Source organism: Schistocerca gregaria, chromosome 3 (assembly GCF_023897955.1).
Source record: "Schistocerca gregaria isolate iqSchGreg1 chromosome 3, iqSchGreg1.2, whole genome shotgun sequence".
Classification (NCBI taxonomy): domain Eukaryota; kingdom Metazoa; phylum Arthropoda; class Insecta; order Orthoptera; family Acrididae; genus Schistocerca; species Schistocerca gregaria.
Window position 1 is genome coordinate 453,493,078 of NC_064922.1, and position 26,773 is coordinate 453,519,850.

A 26,773-nucleotide genomic window follows, 5' to 3' on the forward strand; every position below is an offset into this window, starting at 1 on the left:
GCCAACTTTGCTCATGTTTCTCTGGTGCCCGTCGGGACTATCAACAGATGGGGTTTCACTAGGCATGGCCTACACCTAAACAGGACTGGGAAGGGAAGATTGGTACAGCTGATTCATGAAAGTATAGGGGGTGGATCTCGGGCCACACATGGTCAAATACCTGTTGTCATAGGTAGGAAAAGTAGGTCTTTTTTAGGATAAATCCAGACAACAGGGTCCCCTGCCTAAAGAGTATCTCTAGCAGTTCAAAAAATACTGAAACAATCACTCACAAGACAGATTATAACACTTCAAAAATCACACATACCAGATGTCACAAAGAAAAACAAACCATCGGAAAGAGTAACATGGGGCATTTCACAGACTTAACAATCCTCCATCAAAACATAAAAAATCAATAAAAAATAAAATACAAGCATTAGAAGTTGAGCTCCAATCTTTGAACTGCACAGTAGTTTGTATTACTGAGCACTGGTGTAGAGACACAGAAATCCAACATGTAGTATTATCATTGTATGAAAGGGCAAACTCTTACTGCAGAACTACTTCAAGGGGTGGAGGATCATGCATTTATATCAGAAAAGGAACACAGTTCAAATCTAGACATGACCTCAGTACAGTAAGTGAAGACAAACACATTGAAATATCAGCTATTGAATTATCAGGGCTCGATATCACCAAGAAATTAATCATTTTGTGTGTGTATAGATCTCCCAGTGGTAGTGTGGACACTTTTTTCAATAAATTAACAGAAGTTCTAGATAAAGTCTCAGGTACAAAGGTCAACATAATTCTGTGTGGGGACATAAACATCAACACTAATATCATAAATGAATCCAGCAGCACCTTCATAAATATCCTTCAAAGTTTTGGCATGTCCCTATTGGTCAATAGTGCAACAAGGGTTACTACAATGACTGCATCAGTAATTGACCATGTGGCCACAAATATAGACAGGGAAAAATGTGATGTAGCTGTAAAAGATCTAGGACTATCAGACCATCTCTGTCAAATAACAACAGTAAAATCAGGCATCGAATCATTCCCTAAACTACAAGCCTATAAACGACATCTATCAGAAATCAAAATAAAAGATTTTTCAAAAGAACTAGAAAAACAAAGCTGGGATGAAGTGTATAAGGAAACCAATGTGAATATGAAATTCTCCAAATTCTCCACATTGTTTAAATTGAACTTTGAAACAGCATTTCCAAAAGTATACATGACTGTATCAACATCTCACAAAAACAGATGGATAACAGCAGGTATTAAGAAGTCCTCCCAAACACTTAAACACCTCAGTTCCATGAAAAAGATTCACAATGATCCAGAATTCTTAAATTTCTATCATAGATACAAAAAGATTTATAGGAAGGTGCTGATTGCTGCAAAAAGTCATTTAATGACAAAATAATATATAATGCAGAGAATAAAAGCAAAGCAGTCTGGGATGTTATAAAAAAGGAAACGGGGAGAGGCAAACAAATGCAGAATAACATACTGCTAAGGGAGGGGGATAAGGTAATAAATGATCCACAACACTTAGCAAACTATGTAAACGAGCATTTTTCAAGTATTGCAGAGAAGTTACAGCAAAAATTCCCCAAAACAAATATAACACCTGCAAAAATTGTTGCACTAGATACAATGATGTTACTTCCAACCACAGAGAATGAAGTCAATAAAACTGTTCAAAAGCTAAAAAATAAAAAGTCAGAAGGCTTAGATGATATACCAATGTGTGTACTGAAACAATGCATAGGGATTATACAAGGCCCATTAACAAATATAATAAATGAATCCTTCACATCAGGGACATTTCCAGAGCAGCTAAAACAGGCAAGAGTTGTACCTTTGCTTAAGAAAGGTAATGCAGAAGACATAGAAAATTACCAGCCCATTTCCCTGCTGTCAGCATTCTCAAAAATAATAGAAGCAATTATGAAAGACAGATTAATGAATTATCTGAATAAATACAATCTTTTAAGCAAATCACAGTTTGGTTTTCGAAGTGGCAAAAATACGGAGTCAGCCATAGTAGAATTCACAAAAGTTGTACTTAATGCTCTTGATAAAGATGAGTGTGTCACAGGCATATTTTTGGATCTTTCTAAGGCTTTTGATACAGTCGACCACAAGATTCTATTAAATAAATTAGAAGCATTAGGAATAAGATGGGTAGCTAATGACTGGTTTCGATCATACCTAACAGATAGGGTACAAAGAGTAGAGATAACACATACTTCAAATAGATCTAAACATTTAGTAAAATACTTATCAGAACCAAAACATATTAATATAGGGGTTCCACAAGGTAGCATATTAGGACCAATACTATTCCTGATATACATCAATGACTTTCCCAGTAGTGTTACTCATGGTGAGAAAATTCTCTTCGCTGATGACAGCAATATTATAGTCACTGAGAGAACAAGAGAACTCCTTACCGAGAAAGCAAATGAAACTCTCAAGGAAGTTTACATTTGGTCAATAAGCAACAAATTGACATTAAACATAAAGAAAACTAATGCCATGAACTTCAGTTTGAAGAGGAAAAATGACAATGTTAAATTAAATGTAGATGGCACCTCTATAGACTGTGTAACAAATGCAAAATTTCTAGGAATGAATATTGACTCTCAGCTGAAGTGGTGCGAACACACAAAGGTACTTGCAAACAGAATGTCATCAGCATGTTATGCCCTTAGAATTCTATCATCTGTGTGTAACATGCAGTGTCTTTTAGTTACATATTATTCATATGTACACTCAATTCTTAGCTATGGCATTCTTTTTTGGGGAACAAATCCACAAAATATGAACACAATTTTCAAACTCCAGAAAAGAGCCATAAGAATAATAACCAGAAATAGTAGTCGAGCTCATTGTAAAGATCTGTTCAAAACACTGGGAATTTTAACTGCTCCATGTGAACACATTTACCAGTCAGTTGTACACATCAAAAGTAACATTGGCAATTACTGCACAAACAGCTCTGTCCATGACCATGCAACAAGAGATAGACTCAACTTACATTTACCAAGAAAAAATAAACATAAAACTCAAAACAGCATTTTCTACCAAGGAATAAAACTGTACAATAAATTACCAAAAGAGATTAAAGAAATTTCAAAAATACACTTATTTAAGAAGGCAGCTAAAAAGTACCTGTTATGCAATACATTTTATACATTGAAGGATTACTTAGATAAAGCAGAGTAGGGGTTTGATAAAAAAATGTTATACAAACAAATAATAATAATAATGATGATTATAAAACATCCAATATTCCACATAACACCTTCACTTTATTATTTTTCTTCTTTTTTCCTTTCTAGAGACACTCTCCCCTCAAGTTATGCATAGCACAATACTAACACCTCTTCCTCTTTCTGAGCTCAACATCTCACTCATTATGAAGGGATGCTGACTCAGTTTTTCAGGATAGCAAATGGGAACTTGCAGTACAGAAAATGGCCCAAGGATCACCTGTGTGTGTGTGTGTGTGTGTGTGTGTGTGTGTGTGTGTGTGTGTGTATGTAGTGAGTGAAGTGTTATGAAACAATGTGTGTATAGTGTGTGCAGTGAGTGATAGTGAAATATGAGTGAATAGTGTGGCATTACATTATTTAATGAGTTATTTGTAAATAAATTATTGTATACCAGGAGTAAAATCTAATGATTGTCTCTAACTAGAAGTCTGTAAATATATGTGTATACGAATTAGCTTATTGTAAATTGATCTAAGCTTGTAAATACTTTGACATGTCGTATATCCTTGTAAAAAGAGATCTACGGATGAATAAAACTACTACTACTACTATTACATATCCCTGGTGAGCTTCGAATCACATCATAGGCAGCTTTAATTCTGGCAACTAATTCCACCTCCGTATCCACTGAGGCCTCATACACAAGTGAAATGACTTTAGATATCCCCATAAGAAATCAATGTGATTCAGGTCAGGTGATATCGCAAGCCATGGAATACAACGTCCTCCCTTGCAATACAGCGACCAGGAAATATAGCACCGAGATGGTTGCGGACATCTACACTGCAGTGAGGCGGTACAGCCTCATGTTGTATCCACATCCTCTCACGAACAGCCAATAGTACTTTCTCCAACAACTCAGATAGAACTCTCTGCACGAACCTCAAGTATAGGTTGCCATTCCGACGCGTCATGACTTCCTAGTAATCAAGGTCGTCTTCCTTGTTTCCTTGGAGGAAATAAAGAATGTACAAGTTAATAAAAATAACAATGGTAAACTGATACGCATGTTAGTTGTAAATAAGCTGCAAAGAGTAATGTTAGACGAAGCGGTAAACAAGTTTACTTCCACATCTCTTTAAGGTGACTTCTGTGACCCCAGGTTCAGGTTGTTCAGTGGAGCATTCTCTATGTCCTGTTACATTTTTGCACGCTCTTACTGAAACACCCTGTATATTCTAATAAATGATTGTTATTTGTTATTCTTTGTGTTGAAATTAAATGAAATGTCGTGTGACGAGGGCCTCCCGTCGGGTAGACCGTTCACCTGGTGCAAGTCTTTCGATTTGACGCCACTCCGGCGGCTTGCGCGTCGATGGGGATGAAATGATGATGACTAGGACAACACAACGCCCAGTCCCTGAGTGGAGAAAATCTCCGACCCAGCCAGGAATCGAACCTGGGCCCTTTGGATTGACAGTCTGTCGCGCTGACCACTCAGCTACCGGGGCGGACGTTCTTTGTGTTGACAACATTATTTTGCTTTAGTCAACTAGCGTCCTGCCATATGATTTTAAGGACGCAAGCCCGCCACTTCAATACAGCAGCTACTTTTCGTGGAAGACGGTTCGCTTTCTGCCAGACTTATTTCGTGACTACAACATAAAAGTAAGGTAGCTTATAATGAGGTAGCGTTGCAAGGTGAAATGCGGCCACTTATCAGCTACTATTTATTGGGCAATAGTTTAAAACAAACAGCATTCCTCTACAGTTATGCAATGATGAGACTAAATAGTAAAACTACCTGCGTAGTTGGTTGTTCACTGTTTGAATACAATACAGCAGCGATTCTTAGTATCGTGGATTACGTAATTCCTTGGTAGGTTTTGGAGGTGTATGGCATTTGATGTCTACATACAGGTCACGCAAGTATCTACATCTTCATCTATAATCAGCAAACCACCGTGATGTTTATGGGAGAGTGTACATCCCACTGTACCAGATAATACGGTTTCTGCCTGTTCCAATTACGTATCGGGCGTGGGACGAATGATTGTTCGAATGCCTCTAAGCTTGCTGTAATTATTCCAATCTTATCCTCACGATCCCTACGTGAGCGATACATAGTGCATTATAGAATATGTGTAGATTAAATATTTAAAGCCTGTTCTTGAAACTTTGTTGTTAGACTTTCTCAGGATAATTTACGTCTATCTTCAAGAGTCTACCATTTCAGTTCCTTCAGTATCTCTGTGACACTCTTCCAAGGATTAAAGCAACCTGTGACCATCCGTGCTACCCTTCTCTGTATACATTCAATATTCCCTGTTAGTCCTCCCTGATATGGGTCCCTCACACTTGTACAGTATTCTAGAACCGGTCGTACGAGTGATTTGTAAACAATCTCTTTTATAGACTGATTGCTCTCCCCCAGTATTCTACCAATAAATCAAAATCTAGCACATCCTTCACCAACGACTGAAATAATGTGATCGTTCCACTTCATAACCCTACAAAGTGTTACACCCAGGTATTCGTGTGAGTTGGCTGATTCCAACAGTGACTCGTTGATATTATAGTCATGGGCTTTGCCTTTTTCCGTTTTTCTAAGTGCAAAATTTTACATTTCTGAATATTTAGAACAAGTTGCCAATCTCTGCACCAAGTTGAAATGTTATGAAGATCTTACTGAATATTTATGAAGCTTCTCTCAGACATTACTTACACACCTCCTGGGCACTCCTGAAGTTACTTCTGCATCTGACAATGACTCTCCATCCAAGATAACGTGTTGTATCCTCCCTACCAAAAAGTTCTTAATCGAGTCACAAATTCCCGTAATTACGGGCCGGTGGTCCGTGGGGGAAAGACCGTGTGCCCGGTAACGTCCTTGATTGATCAGTCCGGTTCCATCGGGCTCAGATCAGGCAATCTTGTAGGCCAAGAAATCAGCGTGAGTTAACTACCGTGCTCTTCAAACCATTGTAGCGCGATTCTGGACTTGTGGCGCGGACAGTGCTGTGCTGACGCTGACAAAACACGACACTGCAGGCGAACCACTACAAAATCCGCCGACTTTGATAACAAGTTGGCCGCCAGAACACCCCGCTCTCTCCGGATTCTCCGTCACACGCCACAAAACAGACAGGTAGCGCTACGTACGAAGACAGAGATTGCTACTAATGATCACACCCACAACGGGACAAATTGCATATTTCTATGCTTTTTTCAAAGTTGGTAGGCACAGAGATTCGGGCTCACTCACATCGATCACATCTTTTTCAGATATACATTACTGGCCCTTAAAATTGCTACATCCCGAAGAAATGCAGATGATAAACAGGTATTTATTGGACAAATATATTATACTAGAACTGGCATGTGATTACATTTTCACGCAATTTGGGTGCGTAGACACTGAGAAATCAGTACCCAGAACAACCACCTCTGGCCGTAATAACGGCCTTGATACGCCTGGGCATCGAGTCAAACAGAGCTTGGATGGCGTGTACAACTTCAACACGATACCACATTTCATCAAGAGTAGTGACTGGCGTATTGTGACGAGCCCGTTGCTCAGCCACCATTGACCAGACGTTTTCAATTGGTGAGAATTCTGGAGAATGTTCTGGCCAGGGCAGCAGTCGAACATTTTCTGTATCCAGAAAGGCCCGTACAGAACCTGCAACATGCAGTCATGCATTATCCTGCTGAAATGTAGGGTTTCGCGGGGACAGAATGAAGGGTAGAGCCACGGGTAGTAACACATCTGAAACGTATTGTCCACTGTTGAAAGTTCCGTCAGTGCGAACAAGAGGTGACCGAGACGTGAAACCATCAAGCCGGATGATACGCCAGTATGGCGATGACGAATACACGCTTCCAATGTGCGTTCACCGCGATGTCGCCAAATACGGATGCGACCATCATGATGCTGTAAACAGAACCTGGATTGATCCGAAAACATGACGTTTTGGCATTCGTGCACTCAGGTTCGTACACCATTGCAGGCGCTCCTGTCTGTGATGCAGCGTCAAGGGTAACCGCAGCACGGCCTCCGAGCTGATAGTCCATGCTGCTGCAAAACGTCGTCGAACTGTTCGTGCAGATAGTTGTCTTGCAAACGTCCCCATCTGTTGACTCAGGGATCGAGATGTGACTTCACGATCCGTTACAGCCTTGGGGATAAGATGCCTGTCATCTCGACTGCTGGTGATACGAGGCCGTTGGGATCCAGCACGGCGTTCCGTATTACTCTCCTGAACCCACCGATTCCATATTCTGCTAACAGTCATTGGATCTCGAAGAACGCGAGCAGCAATGTCGCGATACGATAAACCGCAATCACGATAGGCTACAATCCGACGTTTATCAAAGTCGGAAACGTGATGGTACGCATTTCTCCTCCTTACACGAGGCATCACAACAACGTTTTACCAGGAAACGCCGGTCAACTTCTGTTTGTGTATGAGAAATCGGTTGGAAACTTTCCTCATGTCAGCACGTTTTAGGTGTCACCACCGACTTCAACCTTGTGTGAATGCTCTGAAAAGCTAATCATTTGAATATCACAGCATCTTCTTCCTGTTGGTTAAATTTTGCGTCTGTAGCAGGTCATCTTCGTGGTGTAGCAATTTTAATGGCCAGTAGTGTAGTATTACCAATGAAATGAACATCCATAATAGATCCTCATTCTTCTGGAAATAACGAGAACCGAACAGATAAAATAAATTTTGTTTGTTTTAATTGAGGGACAGTACGGCGATTTAAATTTTTCCATCTGCGATATTCCTCGATGAAGTCAGTAGCCACCTAGGCGTGAAGATCTTCTCCCAACTCTGCATAATATATTGTTCCGGCTGCGATATTCTTCGACGAAATCAGTAGCCACGTACCCGTAAAGATCTTATCCCAACTCTGCATAACATATTTTGAACTTCCGTTGCAGTGGAGGAATACAAAATGCGTTTCCCTTTACTTAAATTTCGAATCACTAAATTGTAAAACACTTGATTCACTTATATGCTATATGAATATGCAGTAAAATGTAAAGTAAGCAATCAATGGAAATGTATAAAGAGTCACAAATTTGACAAGTTTTCTCAGTAAACCCTTGGAAAAACTGAGGAAGTATGTAATGTCGTTTGATAAGACAGCTAGCGTCATTGAAGTAGTTATCCATTAGGTGCAGCGTTCTATACAATAAATGAGAAACGATTTTAAAGATCCGCATAGTACTATCACTACCGTATGACGACTTTTTGGCGATAAAAGTACGATTTTTTTTCTGTTACCAAGATAAAAATTCTTCACTACAACACTAACAAGAAATTTGACGGTCGACACTACGAAATATTGCCGGTTAGACATTACAAACGTAGAATCACGAGCCGAAATATTCACTTCAAATAGAAATGAATGTCTTTTATGTTTCCACCAAGTGTCTTTAAGATTTCCTTTTTCCAAAGTAACTGTCAAAGACTACTCGAAAAATATTTCTGGAAGTCATTTCTGGTCTTACTTTACAAAAAGCAATTAAAATCAGTAAGACAAAATCTATCCTATAAGAACTACTTTGAAAATCTAATTCGTAAACTATCGCCAAAGACCCGACTTACAGCACAAACGCATGTTGACGATAAACGCATGTTGATGTTAAATTGCATGAAATGGATTGAAAAAAGACATCAAATAGCGCATCGGCACGTTAACGTATTTCCACATACAAATAATATAACGCGTAACCGGTATTTAGAGCTTTAAAACAATTTACAACAAGACTGCAGTCACTATACTAGCCAAAAGCAACACAATACAGGTAAAATTATGGCGTCTTGAGCTGTCAGCCAGTCAGCGACGCTATCATCGTTAACCACTTTCTGCCAATGTGGCAGTCTACATTCACTAAAACAACTGTATGCAATATTCTCAAACTTGAAACCTCCTCTCTCTCTCTCTCTCTCTCTCTCTCTCTCTCTCTCTCTCTCTCTCTCTCTCTCTATCATTCCAAGACTAGGTAGACAAGCACCGAGCGAGGCAGCGCTTTAGTTGAGATACTTGACTTGTATTTGTGATGGCTGGGCTTTAAATCCTCTTTCGGCAGTCTCAACTTAATCAATCAGTAATTATCATAAATTACTGCAGGTAAATACAACGATAATTCCTTTATCAACATCACAGCCAGATTTCCTTCTCCCCACGGATATGTTTACTCGACCTCCGTTGAGCTCTGATGCTAAATGCTTCATTACCTGAAATTCACCAGATATAATTCCTATTCACTGGACAATAAGATCCATCATTATCTACTTTAGTCGATCACCTAGAAAAATATTTAAACATGCACAGGAGCAGATCTCCAGAAAATGTTAAACATTTCGAATTTATGTAAAGAGGTCTGCTAGTCGTATTTCCTACCGTATTTTCCTAGAACTGGAATCTTTATTCCTAATGAAGTCCTCTTTAAAACCGCTAAAGATGAGTTATTTCATGTATGCAATATAATCCGACACCTCTCTTTTAATGAACTTGGAAGTTCTATATCCAGAATCCGAAATTCCCATGTGTGATGTTGTACAAGGGCAATAGTGTCAAAGGAAATGTTATCAAATATTTATTTCCCCAACTACCTGTAGGCACATTCCATCGTGTGTGTGCGTATGTATTTGTGTGTGTGTGTGTGTCTGTGTGTACGGGAAAGGGAGGGAGGGGGGAGGCGAGAGAGAGAGAGAGAGAGAGAGAGAGAGAGAGACTGAGATTCTTGCTACATAACAGAATCCTATTGTAGGATAAATTGTTTCTTCAAAACCACAAACAACCGGTCTTTTACACGAATTGTTTCATATTTCGTAGGTCTGGTGAAACAAGCCTCCGTGTTCCCAGAAATAATGTGCCGTGATATTTCTGTTTCCTCTCATGGCGATACAAAAAGATGTCAAATATATAAAGGATACAGCCAGCTGCATAAGTTTAATGTAAAAACTTTTAACCTTGACCAGGTTTTAAAACCACTAAGGATATGTTTTGAGACGGCAAGTCACATAAGTTACATGACGTTAAATATACACGATGAGCTAAGAAACTCAAGCAAAACAGTAGAAAATACGGAATGAATTCCTCCACGGAAACAGTCAAACTGTTACACGAGTACAGCGACCTAAAAGAGCAGACATTGGATATTATTTTATATTCTCTCCTGTTTGACATGAGCTTCTTAGCACATTATGTAGGTTACTATTTTAACGTCATGGTGTTTATGCGACTTTCCTTCTGAAAAAGATACCCTTAGTGATATTGAAACTTTCTTTACGGTTGCTGCTGTCAGCCATGTTTAAAATTCTGATAATAAGATGTCGTTGTTTAAACCAGAAAACAGATTTTGCTCTTCGGTTATGACTCCCTCTCTCTGTATAGAAGTGGTTCCGTTTACACTAAAAGGAAAAGCATCAACAGAAAAATTTTCAAGCTTTACTTTCTCGGCCTGGATATGGAATTTTTTTATTTTTTGCTTTCTCTAATTATATACCCAAAATTTGTACCGTTTGTAAAAGTCCCCAGACCGGAGGAAATAAGGGATCTCTCCTATAATGCATACTACAGTTACTTTTTAAAAAGATGATTGTCTCCTGTAATTTTTGTACTTTTGCCGTGAAACAAAATACGTTGTAACTAACAATTCTGATGTATTCCATTGATTATGGGGATATGCGTCACAGCATCCACATAAAATATCTAAACTAATCATGCCGTCACGCATGAAATTAATATTATCAGCGAGCATTGTGACTGTAGAATTGGCAATATGCAGCTATTCATCAACAGACTTCCCATGGTCGAGCTACACTGGCGTGCGTAGAAGTATTTCTCCTGTGATGGCGTAATATGCTGCCAGTCTTGTAACCAAATAATTTCGTTCGATAAGAGAGGCAACGTACTTTTTTTGGAAGTGTTGTACATGTGCATGTGCTTGATGTACGGCTAATGTCTGCGGACAGAGAAACACGCTCTTCTTCCACATTTTATGCAATAGCATATTCAAAAGAACAATGCGAATCAGGAACTGAATGAGAGTCAATGAGTTTGTTGAAGACAGTACTAAACACAGGGTGATTCAAAAAGAAAGAACAGATTTCAGTTGTTTATTAGAGGAAGATAGAAACACTTGGTGCATATAACTGGATATACAAAGGTTCAAAGTTTTATGTCTGCACCTACACTATACGATACACTCATCATGAGCTCCATGTTTGCTCGAGAAACATCGAAACGCTACTTCATTTCATTCCACACACGAATCAACAAGTCCCTGTTTATTGAATCGACAGCTTCCACAACCCGATTTCTCAGCTCTCGAAAAGTAGGTGCCGTAGATGGGACAAGGATTCTGCCTTTCATGTGTCCTCAAAGAAAAAAATCGCAAGATATGAGGTCTGGTGAACTGGGAGACCAAGAACAATGAACAAGATCTTGTTTTGTATTCCTTACTATCTAACATTGTGGGATGGTGTTATTAAGATTCACCTCAAGGTGAAAGGAAGGTGGGGCGCCGTCATGCATAAAAATGAAATCGTAGGAATCTTCGTGATGTTGAAGAAACAAACGATTTTGTAGCATGTCCAGGTACGACATTCCTGCCACAGTTTCCTCCGCAAAAAAGAAACAACCATAAACTTTGTGAATAGAAACGACACAAAACACATTAAGTTTCAATGAGTCTCTTTCACGTACCGGCACGACGCCACAATTTTGTGACCCCCAAATTCATACATTATGGTGGTTTATTTTACCCGATAGAGAACTGAAATGCAGAATATGTACCTTGTGTTACGGTCGACGAGATGCAATTGCTGCAATAACTGCAACTTGTAAGGCACAACGTCGTTTGAGGAAGTTGAAGTTTCTGGCCTCTCCGTCTTACTAACTTCCAAGGCACTGTGTGAACGGATACGCTCGACATTTTCATCAGACGCGCGTGGCCAACCAATGCTCCCCCACCCTCTTTGTATATACAAGCACCTTCCAAGAATTTTGTATGCCTGATATAAATCAGTTTGCGCAGATGCGGCTTTTTGCTGAATCCACGGCCTAATGCATTTGAACACTTGATTGACTTCGCCCAAATTCCAGCACACAAGATGATTTCCAGCACACAAGATGATTTCTCTTGTGACATAGTCGCCATGTTCCTACAAACAAACAACAGCGCAGCTGTGTCAAAACTTCGGAACTTCCCCTATCCAGTGATATGTGCAATGTGTTTCTATCTTCTGTAGTTTGTCTGTAATAAACAACTGAAATCTGTGCTCTCTTTTTGAATCACCCTGCAGTCTAGAATCCCACCCCTTGCGGTTAGATAACTGTCTGTGGAATTCTCCACAAGCAGAAAACGCGATTTCTTTAAAAGCCCTTGAACATACACCGTGCTGGCGTATTCAATACATACTACAGCATGTACATAAATTCTGGCAACACTTTCAATTATTTATTGCACACGAACTAAACATTGTACACATATGATACATACGTCATTTTGAAGAGAAACCCTGAAAGTAGTTTGGTAATTTGCCGATAGTCAGCGCTAGTTGAAAACATGGCGAGTTCAGATGCGGAGCGAGCTTTCTGTGTGTAGGAGTTCGACAAAAACACCAGATCTCACTCCGTGTGACTTTTTTCTTCGGGGACACATTAAAGATCTGGTGTATGTACCGCCTCTACCACATGATGTAGCAGAGCTCTGAGAGAGAATGCGGGAAGCGACTGCCACAGTCGACGATGCCATGCTGGGACGGGTATGGTAACAATTCGATTACCCTAACTCATGGTTTACTCATGGTTCGCATATCGAATGTTTGTAAAAAAAATTTCAGAGTTTCTCTTCAAAATTCAATATGTATGACACCTGTACAATGTTTAGTTCTTGTGCAATAAATAATTGAAAGTGGTTCCGGACTGTATGTACAGTCTGTACTTTATACACGTACACCAAGAATTAGAAACTGTCGTTTCGTCTACTTAGGATATCAGAGATTCAAGTGCTTCCAATGCTCAGGATTATGCATGCATCGCAGGTATTCGTCCCATCTTCAACCACATATATTCTTACGAACTTTTTAATTCTATATTGTCCATACAGCAGATTATTTTTCCATTTTCCCCGTAACATCGTCAGTTCCGTCGACCAGGCAAAATACGCATGGGACTACACGGCTCTAGTCACACAATAAACACAAAATAAAAATAATTAAAATTATGCAGTATGAGAAGGAGCAATACTCACTGTAGGTACGCATGGAAGTCTGCCCGTTGGTTAGCTAAGCGGTTTAGCGTATCCTCCTTGAAACGAGCTTCCAGAGCTTCTATAGTGGAGCTCAGTTTATACTCAAATTGATCTCTCAGCATTTTGTCGAGTTCTTCGCAATCTCTCTGAACTCTCTTATCGCATTCTCTTTGTAATGTTTTAACAACACTGCTGACTGCAATCTGCAGTAAATGAGAAAAAGAGCTGTATTAGTCACGCAATTTTTAGCTACTCACATCAATATGTGCAAATTTGTAATATTAATTAGTTCTCTAGCGTTCTACCGAGTTTAATTGTTGATTCCACACAAATTTTTCATAACGAGACTTGCTGCTAACCCGACCCATCATTCAACAGCAGTCATCTAAAGAAGCTAGCAAGTGCGTTCCTGGAAATTCATGAAGGACCAAGCAACCGAAAGAAAATACGAGGGAACGTTTTAAATAAGTTATTATGATAATTGGGTGTTATGTTGGTTCGTGGAAAAAGCTACTACATAAAGTCCAGAAAGGGAGGAAGATGAACCAACTTGAAATAATGAAAATTAGGAAACTTAATTTTATTTGCTCAAACTTACTGCAAAATGATCAGACACTTCTCTCATTCACCACTTTCAACCGCTGTTTTGTAAGTAAACCCTTACAAACTTCTTTGTAAATTACCGCTCCTACTTATGTGCGTCATGCTTTACGTTATTTCTCTTACTGCGATTTCACTTGCCCTATAATTAAACTTTTCATAAAAGCAGGTGTTTGAATTACCAGTTTAGTATCATCATGTATCACTTGTTTGTAATGTTATACTTTATTATGACAGTATTACCTTTTCAGTCAGGTCCTTGAAACGTACCAAGAAAGTTTACTGTATTTTCCTCATTTTACGTTTCTTCTCTGAACAATTGTTGTAATTTGTCATTTAATTCTTTAACTCAATGTGTCATGTATTTTGTCCAAGCTCAACAGTTTTTACTTCACATTTTTATCGAAACGATTCTTCTCACTTTAGTGCCATATCAAACGTTAATACCAGCTTTTTTGTCACACAATTGAGAGACTCCTTAGACACACTTAAATCAAAATCTTCGATCTCTCAAAACTGATAGCCATACATATTTTTTCTTGTTCCTGATGATAAGTTAACAGCCGAAAACCAGTTAGTTAAATAGTATATACTGTAGAATATTACACAAGTGTCATGTGTTTTTCATCTGTAAAGTGTTTATATCAGTGATAAAACTACACATTGCAAATATCACAATCGTAAACTACTGATATTGCCTGTGAAAGAGCAATAAGAACCACCAAGAATTTAGAGTGCGTGACAACTTGCTACATCTGTATCACCTTGTGTTAGAGCTTGTATAACTAGATTTAATGGTTCAAGCTACAAGTTCATTACGGGAGCTCAGGGAGTAGTGCTGTGCATAAATTTCTGCAGACTGCTAACTTGAATAACTATCCACCGAGAATGACCCTAACCAATAACAAAACATTATACATATTTGGACTGGGTTAATTCTCTTTCTCTCATGTTTCATATTAAGCCATTTGCCTCCCCAGTGTCATATGATAATTCACGTTTAGCCGACTTTACGTTCTCTTTCCTGAGAACTGCATAAAAGCTCATATCTAAACAGCTTAATAACTTGCTATATACTGTCTAGTCTGACTTACCTGTGATTATTTTTATATGTTCCAGTTCCTTAAATAAAAACAACTGTAGCATATCCAGGACAACACTCCTGGTTGATATTTACGCACCCATGCAAATACTTATTCACCCAAAACCACGTTTCTTCATAGACTGTAACAGGTGATCCGCCGATCAGTGTCATACAACGGAAGCAATAGTCTGAACATTTTCTGGTCCATAATGGAACTTTTACTTCTGGTACAGCTTTATGTATGAAAAATAACAACTAGTTGCGTTGCGGTTTGTATTACACGTTAAACTGCATTCTGTACTACGGTCCGATTCTCTAATACGTATTGTCTAACAATACATTATTCATCTTCCCCGCAATGCAGATGCTCTCACAAGGCCTCTGCACTATATTTCTCACCTTTTCTTCTTCTTCTTCTTCTTCTTCTTCTTCTTCTATTCCTCACATTCCATGTGCGGCAATTTACTGTCTGTTATGGTTCTCATTTTTTTTATCTGAGCGGCCAAGATAACTTTTCCCCTTTTCTTTTGCTTGCGTACTTTTTGTATGACTGATTGGAAATGTGGTCATACTTCAAGTGGTTCTATGAGAATTCAATCCAAATTCTTTTGTATTCTTCGAGTTTTCTTACAAGTACCAAAGCTTTTATAATGAAAATACTGAGGCAAGTTCGAGCGCACCAAGTAATTGCCCTCTTTGTAAAAACTGATTGCTAACCAACTGTTCAACCTCCAAGCTTCCAGCAAGGATTTATCGTGACAGTATACTGCTGTAAGATGGTTGTGTTCAAGTCACCTAGCAGTGCCCTTCTAACATTCTGCGTGGTGTCTGCTTGTTCTAAGTCGTGTCTCCCTACCACTTTCGCGCAACGACGCTCTGAGCGTGTTTTTTAGGGAATTGACTAGTTTGAACCTGGGACCCGTTGCTGGTAAGGAGACGCCAGACCACACACGACATGTAGAGTTCAGTGAGACTAGCGATGATATAACCAAATACTTAATGATTTCAGCGTCAGCTCCACTGCACTTCCTGTAAAAGAATCTTAATACTAACTAAATTTAGTGGAAGGGGTTCAAGGCTTTCCTATTTTTAGTTAGCTGGTAAAATAACGCCGAAAAAGCAGTTAAGTTTACCATTGGAAATTTTATTCTACTCACAAAACATTGTTTATAAATTGCACTATTGATAAAAGGAAATGTTTTAATACAGGATGATAAAAACCAACTGCGCTCAACAAAAATGTGAACGAATATTCCTTGAATGGGTTTTCAAGTTCTACAATGGATCGAAGGATGACCTATGCCATATCACATCTATAATCTAGGTTTAAATTAAAGAGGAAACTATCAAAATGGTCTACAGTGACCCTCAATTATCTTTAATTACTTATCTAACTTGTCGTAAATTACAGTGGCTGATGTGGCTTCTCTATAATTATGTAACAGAAAAATCATCACGTTTCAGATTTTTACTTCAAGTAGAAAATGTGAAAACCATGAGATTTAATTGACGATCGACAATAGTATTACGTAAAAAGGGGGTGTAACAGATGAGACTTCTGCAGTTCTGAGTGAAGCTTTATGCGCTGTTAAGCGACATCGCGTGCGTTCATTACCTTGTCGTTGGTTAGGCAGCGTTAGCGGGCGGCGGGCAGCGGAGCTCCATACCTCGCCATCTCGGAAGCAACTCCCTCCTAACTTCACCTTACTACAATTTACCGAAGTTGGTTTAAAAAACTATCTGACTGTGTTTTCATCTGAACAATCAGGGTATCAATGTTAACCTAAGTTCCGCCTACAAAAATTCTGTCTATCCAATGAGAAACGTTATACTTTTCGTGGTGGGGCAAAGTTTTTACCGATTGCAACGTAACAGAGACGCGAAAAAGTCTCACGCTAAAACTTGCAGCTGGTGTGGCCCATTTAGTGTTATCGTAAGATCTATACTGTTCTTCTGGAGGGCTCTATCTTTTAACATGGGCTTGGGGGTTGTCCTGGCGGTTGGCTGCAGACGTGGGTGTCCGTCCTTTATCGTAGGGCCTTCTAGCTTGACATGGTTCTGCTCTCGGCTTCTGTTCTCGTTTCTCCCCTCGGAACTGCGTCTGTACCACAGTGGGAAGGTATGAGATGCATTTAGTCATTCTTGTGTTAGTCTGTGGTATTCCATTTGCTCACTCGTTAATCGTATTACTTTGGTTAATTTAATGTCACGATTTATTCGGAGCTATGTGACATACTGCTAGATTTGCTTATCATGTCAGGGTTTTCATGGAAGGTGTTGGATTTGCCTGACACCTTACAGCCTCCTTCCCGAGGTTGTTGAATATTGCCATTTGAGACCTCTGTTAACTCCCGTCCTCCTTGGGTTAGCTTCCGGTAGTTTCGTTATTCCTGGCAGACGGAGTATCATATTTATCCTGAACCCCCAAAATAACTTTTTGTCCAGGAACAACCTAAAAAATGTGTCAAGGACATGTGAAATTTCCTGGCAGATTAAAACAGTGTGCGAACTCGAACTCAGGACCATTTTCTTTCACGGTCAAGTACTCTTGGTAGAGCACTTAACTGAGAAAGGCAAAGGTCTCGAGTTCGAGTCTCGGTCCGGCATACAGTTTTCAACGGGCAGGAAGTTTCGTATCAACGCACACTCCGCCGCAGAGTGAAAGTCTCATTCAAGCACACGTTGCTTAGCTACAAGGGGGACATAATGCGGCATAATTGTGTGTCTTGTAACATTTTTCTTTTCGAACATATGAACAGCAGTACGTCTTTTTTAAATGGTATCTTTGAAAGTTAACTGCCGTCTTCATTAATTCAACGACTCAATCAGTGCTAGATCTCTTTTACAATTTGTTCATAGGCGGTTTTCTTTCTGGCAAATCCATGAAAGTACGCTTCTGACTATAATTTAAGTGGTGACATTAACTGAGCTCCTCAAGCGCAACGGTAAACAGGCTCTTAAGTATCAGAAGGAAGTAACTGAAGATGATAATCATTACTTATTTATGTAAAAAAAAAACGTGATCTAGGGAGAGCACAGTCTACGAACTCTTAGTGTAACGGAGACCTGCACACGTTGGGCAGTTTGTATAATTTGTAAAATTTCTATACATTGCTTAAATATGTAAACACTAATCACTGAATACAAAACGAACTTTTATATGAACATTGTGTGAGAACTGGTCTGTAGCGAACTCTGGCTGTGCTGCTGCATTTGCCGTCAGGCTCCTGTATGATCCCTAACACGAAACTGCTAAAAGTCAGGTAATATAAAAGGACAGTCGAATGAGGCAGATGGAGAAAAGTAAATGACTTGTTATTATTTCAAAAGTAATCGCCATCCCTGTTAATACACTTATCCCACTGTGAGATAAAACGGTCAATGCCTTCATAGAAAAATATTTGCGACTGCCAACGGAACCATGAATGCACCCAGGCGTGCACCCCTTCGTCCTAAGCAAGTCGACGGCCACGAATGTCTTTCTTCAGGGCTCCAAAAACTTGGAAATCTGATAAGGAGAGAGCGCAACTGTAGGGATTATGTGTAAGAGCCTCCCAGTGAAACGTCAGCAACGTAATCGAAACAACAGGCACGCCACCTCCGGGCGACTCATTATCATTTTCTTTGACTACAAGGGGCCGCTGCTCATTGACTCTCTGGAATACGGCGACACAGTTAACACAGAGCGGTATGTGGACATTTTGCAAAAACTGAAGCGAGCCACCAGGTCCAGGCGCTTCGGAATGTCGACGGACGGCGTCATTCTGTTGCAGGATAATGCCCGCCCTCATATCACCAAGCTTGTGTCGCCAAGGCTGCAGAAGTATCATTGGGAAGCCCTTACACTTTCTCGAAACAGTCCAGATCTATTACCTCGCGGCGTCCATATTTTCGGAGTACTAGAGAAAAAAATTCGTGACCGTTGATTTGCTTCGGGCGAAGAGGAGAACGTCAGGGTGCGTTCATGTTTACGTAGGCAACCGCAAACATTTTTCCATGAAGGCATTGTCACTCTTGTTTCGCAGTGGGATAAGTGTATTAATAGTGATGGCAGTTACTTTTAAAATAATAAACAGTTCATTCACTTTATTTCCTTCTACCTCGTTTTCATTTCGCTGCCACTTATATTCGCAGCGTTGAGGAATTTGCAAAATATTTGACTTGTCGTACAGTTAAACAGAGCATGGGCCCATAGCATAGCCTGTGACAGATTGTAAAATTATATAAACCATTTTTTTGAGGGGAAAATAAATGAAGCTCTGGAAAAACAGTTATACTGAAACCGACTTGCTAATAATTTGCTCTATTAGAAAAAGCACGCCTTCTACACAGTAAAAACATGTACAATGAAAATCGTTGATCAACATCGAACTTCAGACCAATTACGAAAACTAGGTCACTTTACTGGATACATAAAACAGTGTTGTCAAAGAGTTAGACTGATTTGTTACCTAATGAGAAGGGTGTTTATTACTTTGTATGAGCATGGGTTGCAATAGAATGCATGGACAACTCGGTCCGCTTGAGCACACTGCTCAACCCTGTCCGCAATGAACAAAAGCGCTGAGGAAGGCCATTTGCAAAAGTGGCCGGAACGTCGGATAATTTCACATATTGACAATGCGGTCAACGAACCAGAACAATTTTATTGACAGTGACAAGGCAGCGGAAGTACACGATGAACTAAGATCTGCTTTCAGTCAGAATGTCGAAAAAAAGTAATAGATTTACTGTGGATAACCGCGACTTCTAAAACATAAGTTTGTGCCACATGAATGCAGCCTATTATACTTCCAATGCACCAAAAGTGTTTAGAGACCTGACCAATAGATTTGCAGAAACATGACGTGAACACGACACAGTAACCGACGACCGAGTGATGGCGTGGACGCGTGGCCACCTGCCCAGAGAAACGAATCACCACGCCGAAGTTCAATTGCCGTAAAAACGAATCCCCAGGAATTACTTTTCATAATACATATAAATGATCCAGTAGATAATGTCGGAAGTTCTATGAGGCCTTTCGCGGATGATGCTGTTGTACACAGAGAAGCTGCGTCGCTAGGAAGCAGTAGCGAAATGCAGGAAGCCCTGCAGAGGACCGACGCTAGGTGCATGGAGTGGAAAGCAAATGTAACGTACTGTGAATAGATAGACAGAAAGACCCTTTATTGCAGGCGCAGCCAACCTTTTTTACGTACCACCCACATTTCTATCTCCTTTTTGTAGTAAAATTTTCTAAGCGCCAACCGGTTTAATGGTAATAGTGATTTATAAATTAGGGAAGTAAATTTATAAAATTTTAAAGCAAAGTTACAGCAAGTTAAAACATATGATAATAATTACATACCAATTTATTTACGTCAAAATTTTATGAAAACCTAATTAACAAGTTTTAAAATCTACGTCACCTGTCGTCCACAGCAAAAGGCGGAATACCCACCAATGGTTAGTAGGGACCAAGCTGACTACCACTGCTTTATTGTATAAATACACAATTGCAGAACAATCACTGGAAGTAGTTACAAAAAATATCTAGGAGTGTGCGTACGGTGCGATTTGAAATGGAACGACATCATAAAATTAATCGCGAGTTTGGCAGATGCCGGACAGACCTATTGGAAGAATCCTCAGGAGACGCAGTCCATCAACAAAGGAAATAGCTTACAAAACACTTGTTCGACGCATACTTTAATACTGCTCGCCAGTATGCGATCCGCACCAGATAGCAAATAAAGAAGATCCAATGAAGAGAGCGCGTTTTCTTACCGGTTCATTGAGTTAGCATGAAAGCGTCACAGAAATGATCAACAAACACCAGTGGCAGACCCTGTAAGAGAGGTGTTCTTCATCACGGTGTGGCTTATTGTTGGAGCTACGAGAGCGTACGTTTCTAGAAGGGGCGATAAATATATTGCTTCCTCCTACATATATCACAGAAAAGACGTCGAAGATTGTATTAGAGAGATTAGAGGCTTACTGGCAATCGTTCTTCCCGTGTTTGTGGTACACAAATCAGCCTCCGTCACACAACGCAAGGTGGCTTGCGGTGTGTAGATGTAGATGTGACTGGCCGCCTCATCCAAAGACATGTTACGCATCCTGGTACTTTCGAGTCAGAGGAGCTACGCAGGACAGTGCAGCATCAACATCTGCGTATATACGTGCGTATCACTTTGGATATTATAGGACAGCGTCACGTTTATGTGTAAATGAAATGAGTCGAGGCGAAAAACTGACGCTTTTCATCGTATACTTTTTTTTTTTTTTTCGGCAGTCCACTTCCTCTCCCCAAGCCCTATTATAACATACCACAGTGTACCATTCACGTAAGCAGGACATTATTAAAAACGTCAAAAAAGAATTGACTTTAACTGTCTTGTACTGCCACACAGCACAGGTATTCGGGTAACGTAACTCATCCACTTGCTGTAGTTAACAGTAAACCAAAGGAAACGCTGTTGGCGATCTTTTGACCGAATTTGTTGTAACAGGCTGTGGTAGCCCAGGGATGCTTTGCGCGTATGTCGTCGTGAAACTATGCTCCAAGGTATCTCACACCACCACTAAGCCGTAGGTGGTCGAAACAGGCTGGGGATAATCCTACTCCTATGTTCGGGGTGACTGACCTGGTGAGACTGCAACAGCTGCTGGAAGACACATCGTATGGTCAGTATGTTCTGGTGCGTTGGTTACAGCGTTACCGTTGCAGAGCAGGAGCACCAGTTTGTCTGCGTATGCTGTACAGAGAAATGTGACGCCAGGGAATAGAGTAAGATCGAAAGGGTCCAACCTTGACGCACTGATGTAGAAATCGGTTGGGACAGCATGAGAAGCTAGTTGACAAGCTCCTTGCGGGTCGTCCTTGAAAAAGCGCAAGACAACGTCTGTGAACTACCGCGGGTGCTACATATATTGGAGAACGGACGTCAGGTACACGTGATCCACCTGATCAAAAGCTTAACTAAAATCTAGCGACGCCAGCGCTCCCGCAATGCGGCGTGCCCCCGCCTGGGCTATTACGTCGCGGTATCGACACAGTGCTAAGTGGATGTTATTGATGCTCCTAGGAAAGCCTGATCTAATGAGATGATGTGAGTGAGGCAGGGTAAGCTATATACTGGTCGTTAACAGTCTGGTAAATATCTTCATAGCACAGTAGAGGAGTGTCGGCGGGCGGTAATCATGAACTCGAGCGCCACTTGTCGGTTTGTGGTCCGCCATAACCATTCCTTCGACGAAGGCTGTTAGGAGCGGCATTGCGAAGGATATAAGCACCCTACAGATGTCCGACCACTTGGTAGCCAGTAAATACTGATAAGTTTTATAAAACTCCACGAAGGGTCTGTTGGGGCAAAGAGACCTGTTCGGCGCTCTTTTACCTATGGCGTCGATAACTTCTTCTTCTGTAATTTCGTCCAATAATTCAGTTTGCAAGTCCTGTCGAAAAGTGCCATAAACGAATCGCGTAAAATGAGTGACAGCCGCCTGATTTCCAAGGACATATCCCCATGTATCTAGCAGCTGGAGATCGCTAATATGCGCACCAAATTCGGAGCAGGGTGAATGGCGCGGCAGCTGATCCTTGGGCGACTGGACGCTGTTGAAATCACACCTTAGCCCCAAGGTGTCTTACCTACCCTGAAAGAGCGGTGCTACTCCTTCCGCGAAGGAGAGCGATCGTTCACGACATCGGTTCGTTCCAATCATAATCACATTGTGATTGGCTGTTTCATCCTAACGGTCTGTAAAGTACTATTCAATGTACCCTTTATGTAATTTTATTTATAAATGCTTTTGGACATGGTGGGAAGAAAATTCAGAACATTCAGATATTTTTCAGCATGCTCAAGATGACTGAATTGTGATTGTCTGCTTCATTGTAATGGTCTGTGAAATACTTGTAGAAGTGGAAATACCACAAGTTATATCCTTACGTAATTTTTTTAACAAATACTTCTGAACAAAAAAATTAGATGGTTCATATACTTCTGTGCACATTCAATATGGTTATATTGTGATTGGCTGTTTCAAAAAATGGTTCAAATGGCTCTGAGCACTATGGGACTTAACTTCTAAGGTTATCAGTCCCCTAGAACTTAGAACTACTTAAACCTAACTAACCTAAGGACATCATACACATTCATGCCCGAGGCAGGATTCGAACTTGCGACCGTAGCGGTCGCGCGGTTCCAGACTGTAGCGCCTAGAACCGCTCGGCCACCCCGGCCAGCGATTGGCTGCTTAATTTTAACGATCTGTAAAGTACGTTTAGATGTAAAACTACTGCAAATTACATCTTTGACGCTACTTTCTGCATATATGTAGTGCGGCCGGGAATCGGGCGATTTGACAACAGCGTTTCTTTTTGTTTGACAGGAATGAGGAAATCGACACTGCATTCACGTTGTAGAAAACTTTAAAGCATTGTTAGTTACAATGGAGTAGTGGACAGGAACACAGCGTGCTTATATTGTAATGCACGGCAACTGTTACGTGATCCCTCAGAATGAATTTCGAAGAGAGTTGAAGATTCATAAAAACGATGATATTCCATTAGCCCATGCCATCAAGACCTCGGTATGAAACCTCCACAGTGAATAAGAGAGTCGGCACTGGAGAAACAGAAGGTTCACCCGCGAACATGGCGGCAGCAAGAGAGACCATTGAACTGAATCCACGTCGTTCTGCATGTCGTCATTCTGTGGCTCTCGGGTTTTCAGACTGCAGCGTTCAACAGATCTAACAGGAAGATCTTCATTTACACTCCTACAAGATTTAAATTCTCCGTCCACTACAAGACCAGGACTATAGAAGCAGACTTCAGTATTGCCTTACACTTCTCCAATGGATTAATGGAAACCAGAATCTTGTTAACAACTTACTGATCACTGAAGAAGTTCAATTCCATTTGTCATGATACATTAACAAGCAAAATTCTCATTATTGGTCTAATAGAAAATAGCAATAAATCTCTAAGAAACCACTTTACAGCTTGAAAGTTACTGTATGATGCGGGATATCTTCTTTTGCAATAACTGATAGGTATTTCTTTGAAGATGAGAGTGAAAGGGAAGTAAATGTGACAGGAAAACGCTGTGTCCACATTTTGGAGACCTCCTTGGCTCATGCAATTGCTCATCTGCCTGTGAACCAACACAAGTTCTTCCAACAGGATGGGGCTACCAGTCATACCACACGAAATTCCATGGCACGTGTCCGGTCCTCTTTCCCAGTGTTGTTATTTTAAGACATTGGACTACTTGATGGCTGGCCAGATACCCCTATCTTTCAGCCTGTGATTTTTTTCTGTGGGGCTACTTGAAATTAGAAGTGTTCAGCTCTCCAGCACCAAACCCAGCTCAGGAATTTAAACTTCGAATTCAGGAAGCAACACAACGAATTCCTGTGGAGATGCTGCAACAGATAACGAGTGATGTCAACAAAAGACTTTCTGAGAGCAGGCGGAGGGATGGTGGGAATCTAAAAGATGTAATTTTTGGAAAATAAAGACTTTTCTAAGTTTTTCAGTTTGAAAACTAACTTCTTTTATGTTTACTATGTGGTCTTGTGTATTTCAAGTAAATAAAGCTAATTTCACACCCCTGATAATACCTTTAAAATCGCCAGTTTCACTGCCACACAATTACTTTTAAACATTGCCCAAAAAAATTCAGACCATTTGGCTACTTTTGAGCATAGCCAAGAAGGCTGCCTTGAGGGTACATTGGGATTGACTGTTTCACCTTAGTGGTCTGTGGAGTACTAGGCTCTGATTCACGGATTGGTGAGGGGTAGTGGAGGTGGTAGTACTAATTGAAACTGGGCTGCTTCCGCCATTTCGAATTTTTTCGTCTTTTTTTATTTCCCACCATATCTCATTTGAATTTTTAAATTTCCTTCCTTTCACCATCTTGATGACATCACATATTCAAGGCCATTGATGACACTTCACCATCCTTCACCCTCAGGACAGACCCCACCAAGCCCTCCCTCCCATCTACGACACAGTTTCACGCCCCAAGACGCTGTCCGGTCTACGAATTTTCTCCACGGACATCCCTGGTGGCTTCCCAATTCCGTCTCCCGCCTGCTTGGTCGTGCCAAGTTAGTGGTTACCCTCCGTGGTGGCATCCAATGCCTCACGTACCTCAATCAGATCCGCCCCAGCAATGGTTACCTTCCTCCACCAAAGCCTCTCACACAACAGAGAATCGTCTCAGATACATTGGACACGCTGGAGTCTCCTGCGGATACCGAGGACCTGGTGTTGCATCGTCCCAAGACGTCACATCACCAGCCACCACCTCCAGCCATTGCCACTGCTGTCGACCCTCCGGCGTTTCTGTCACGACACAGCGACGATTACACAGGCAGCGACGTCATCGACAACTGAGTCCCTTGTCTCCTCTTCCCCTTAGTCGCTCTTGCTGGGGAGCAGCAAATGGCGTGTCTCTTGACTTAAGCTTCGACACCACCAACTGCAACGCAGCTATAAATAGCAGGTTATGCCTGTTCAGGCTGGTTTCCGCGGTATCCGACTCAGCCTCCAGAGGACCTCCTAGTATCCACCCAGACGGAGCAGAAGAAAGCAACAGGGGTCGCTCCAGACATGCACCTGTTGCTGCATCCGCCGACGCTTCGATAGCCAATAAGAAAATTGTAATGTTACGCCGCACGAGTATTTCTGTCGTCGTAGAGCTGGCTAGAAGGCTGAAGAACAGTTGTTTGTGACTATCTTTCCTTCACAATTCTAGGGAAAGTTTCCGGAGGACTTATATTGTCTTTCGTTTTACTGTATCACAAACAGCAGAGTATTTGTGTTCGAGTTTTACTTGTCCAAATAAAGCAAGTTAAATCACATCTTTGTGTGACCTCGAAGAAGAATTCCGAGGGAGGACTATTTCACCTTTCGTATCTGAGACTACAGAAGAATGCTGAAGGTTAGTCGGATGGATCGAAGAACTAATGAATAGAGGAAGAACAAAGCATGAATATAGCAACTGGGTTCCAATGGATGTAGGTTACAGTAGCTGTTCAGAGTTGAAGAAGCTTGAACAAGAAAGACCGGCGTGGAGATCTGCATAAAGACAGTCTTCGGCCTGAAGATCACAACAGTATGTTATAACTGTCACTCAGTTATTACTTTCGATTCCACTCCCCCTCCTCATGCACCCATTTCATGTCATGCGTGCATACCAAACTGCTCACAATAGTCTATAGCGATGCTACTATCGATTCCTGATAAACAACATTCTAGTAAGCTGATGACTACTGAGCTCAAGATGGCATCCGCCTGCCGCACTTCTTATGAGTGTAATTTTATTTTCTGTCTCTATGCAGAAATGTAATCTCTAATGATGCTGTGAGGTGATTGCGAGCATAAAATAGCAATTAATCCTAAGGGCAAGTGGCAAAGCACGCTGAGGGACATGGGATGACCTTCAGCAGACGCATGGAGGCCAAAGTAATCCGGGTAATAAGAAGATATACTACTCTTGTCTAAATCGTTGTGCCGTTAGTTTCGATCTGCTTATGACTTCACGACAGCATCATCCAAAAACAATTTAAGACGACTGAAATCGTTTATACTGATTAAGA

General features: G+C 40.7%; 1 protein-coding gene across 1 annotated transcript in view; it reads right to left on the reverse strand.

Moving 5' to 3' along the window:
- Window positions 1-26,773, reverse strand: part of LOC126354293 (uncharacterized) — an 82,203-nt gene that overhangs the window by 13,202 nt on the left and 42,228 nt on the right. Inside the window, exon 4 of the mRNA XM_050003840.1 lies at window positions 13,489-13,691. Coding sequence (XP_049859797.1) covers window positions 13,489-13,691 — 203 coding nt within the window. The remainder of the gene's footprint in view (window positions 1-13,488; window positions 13,692-26,773) is intronic.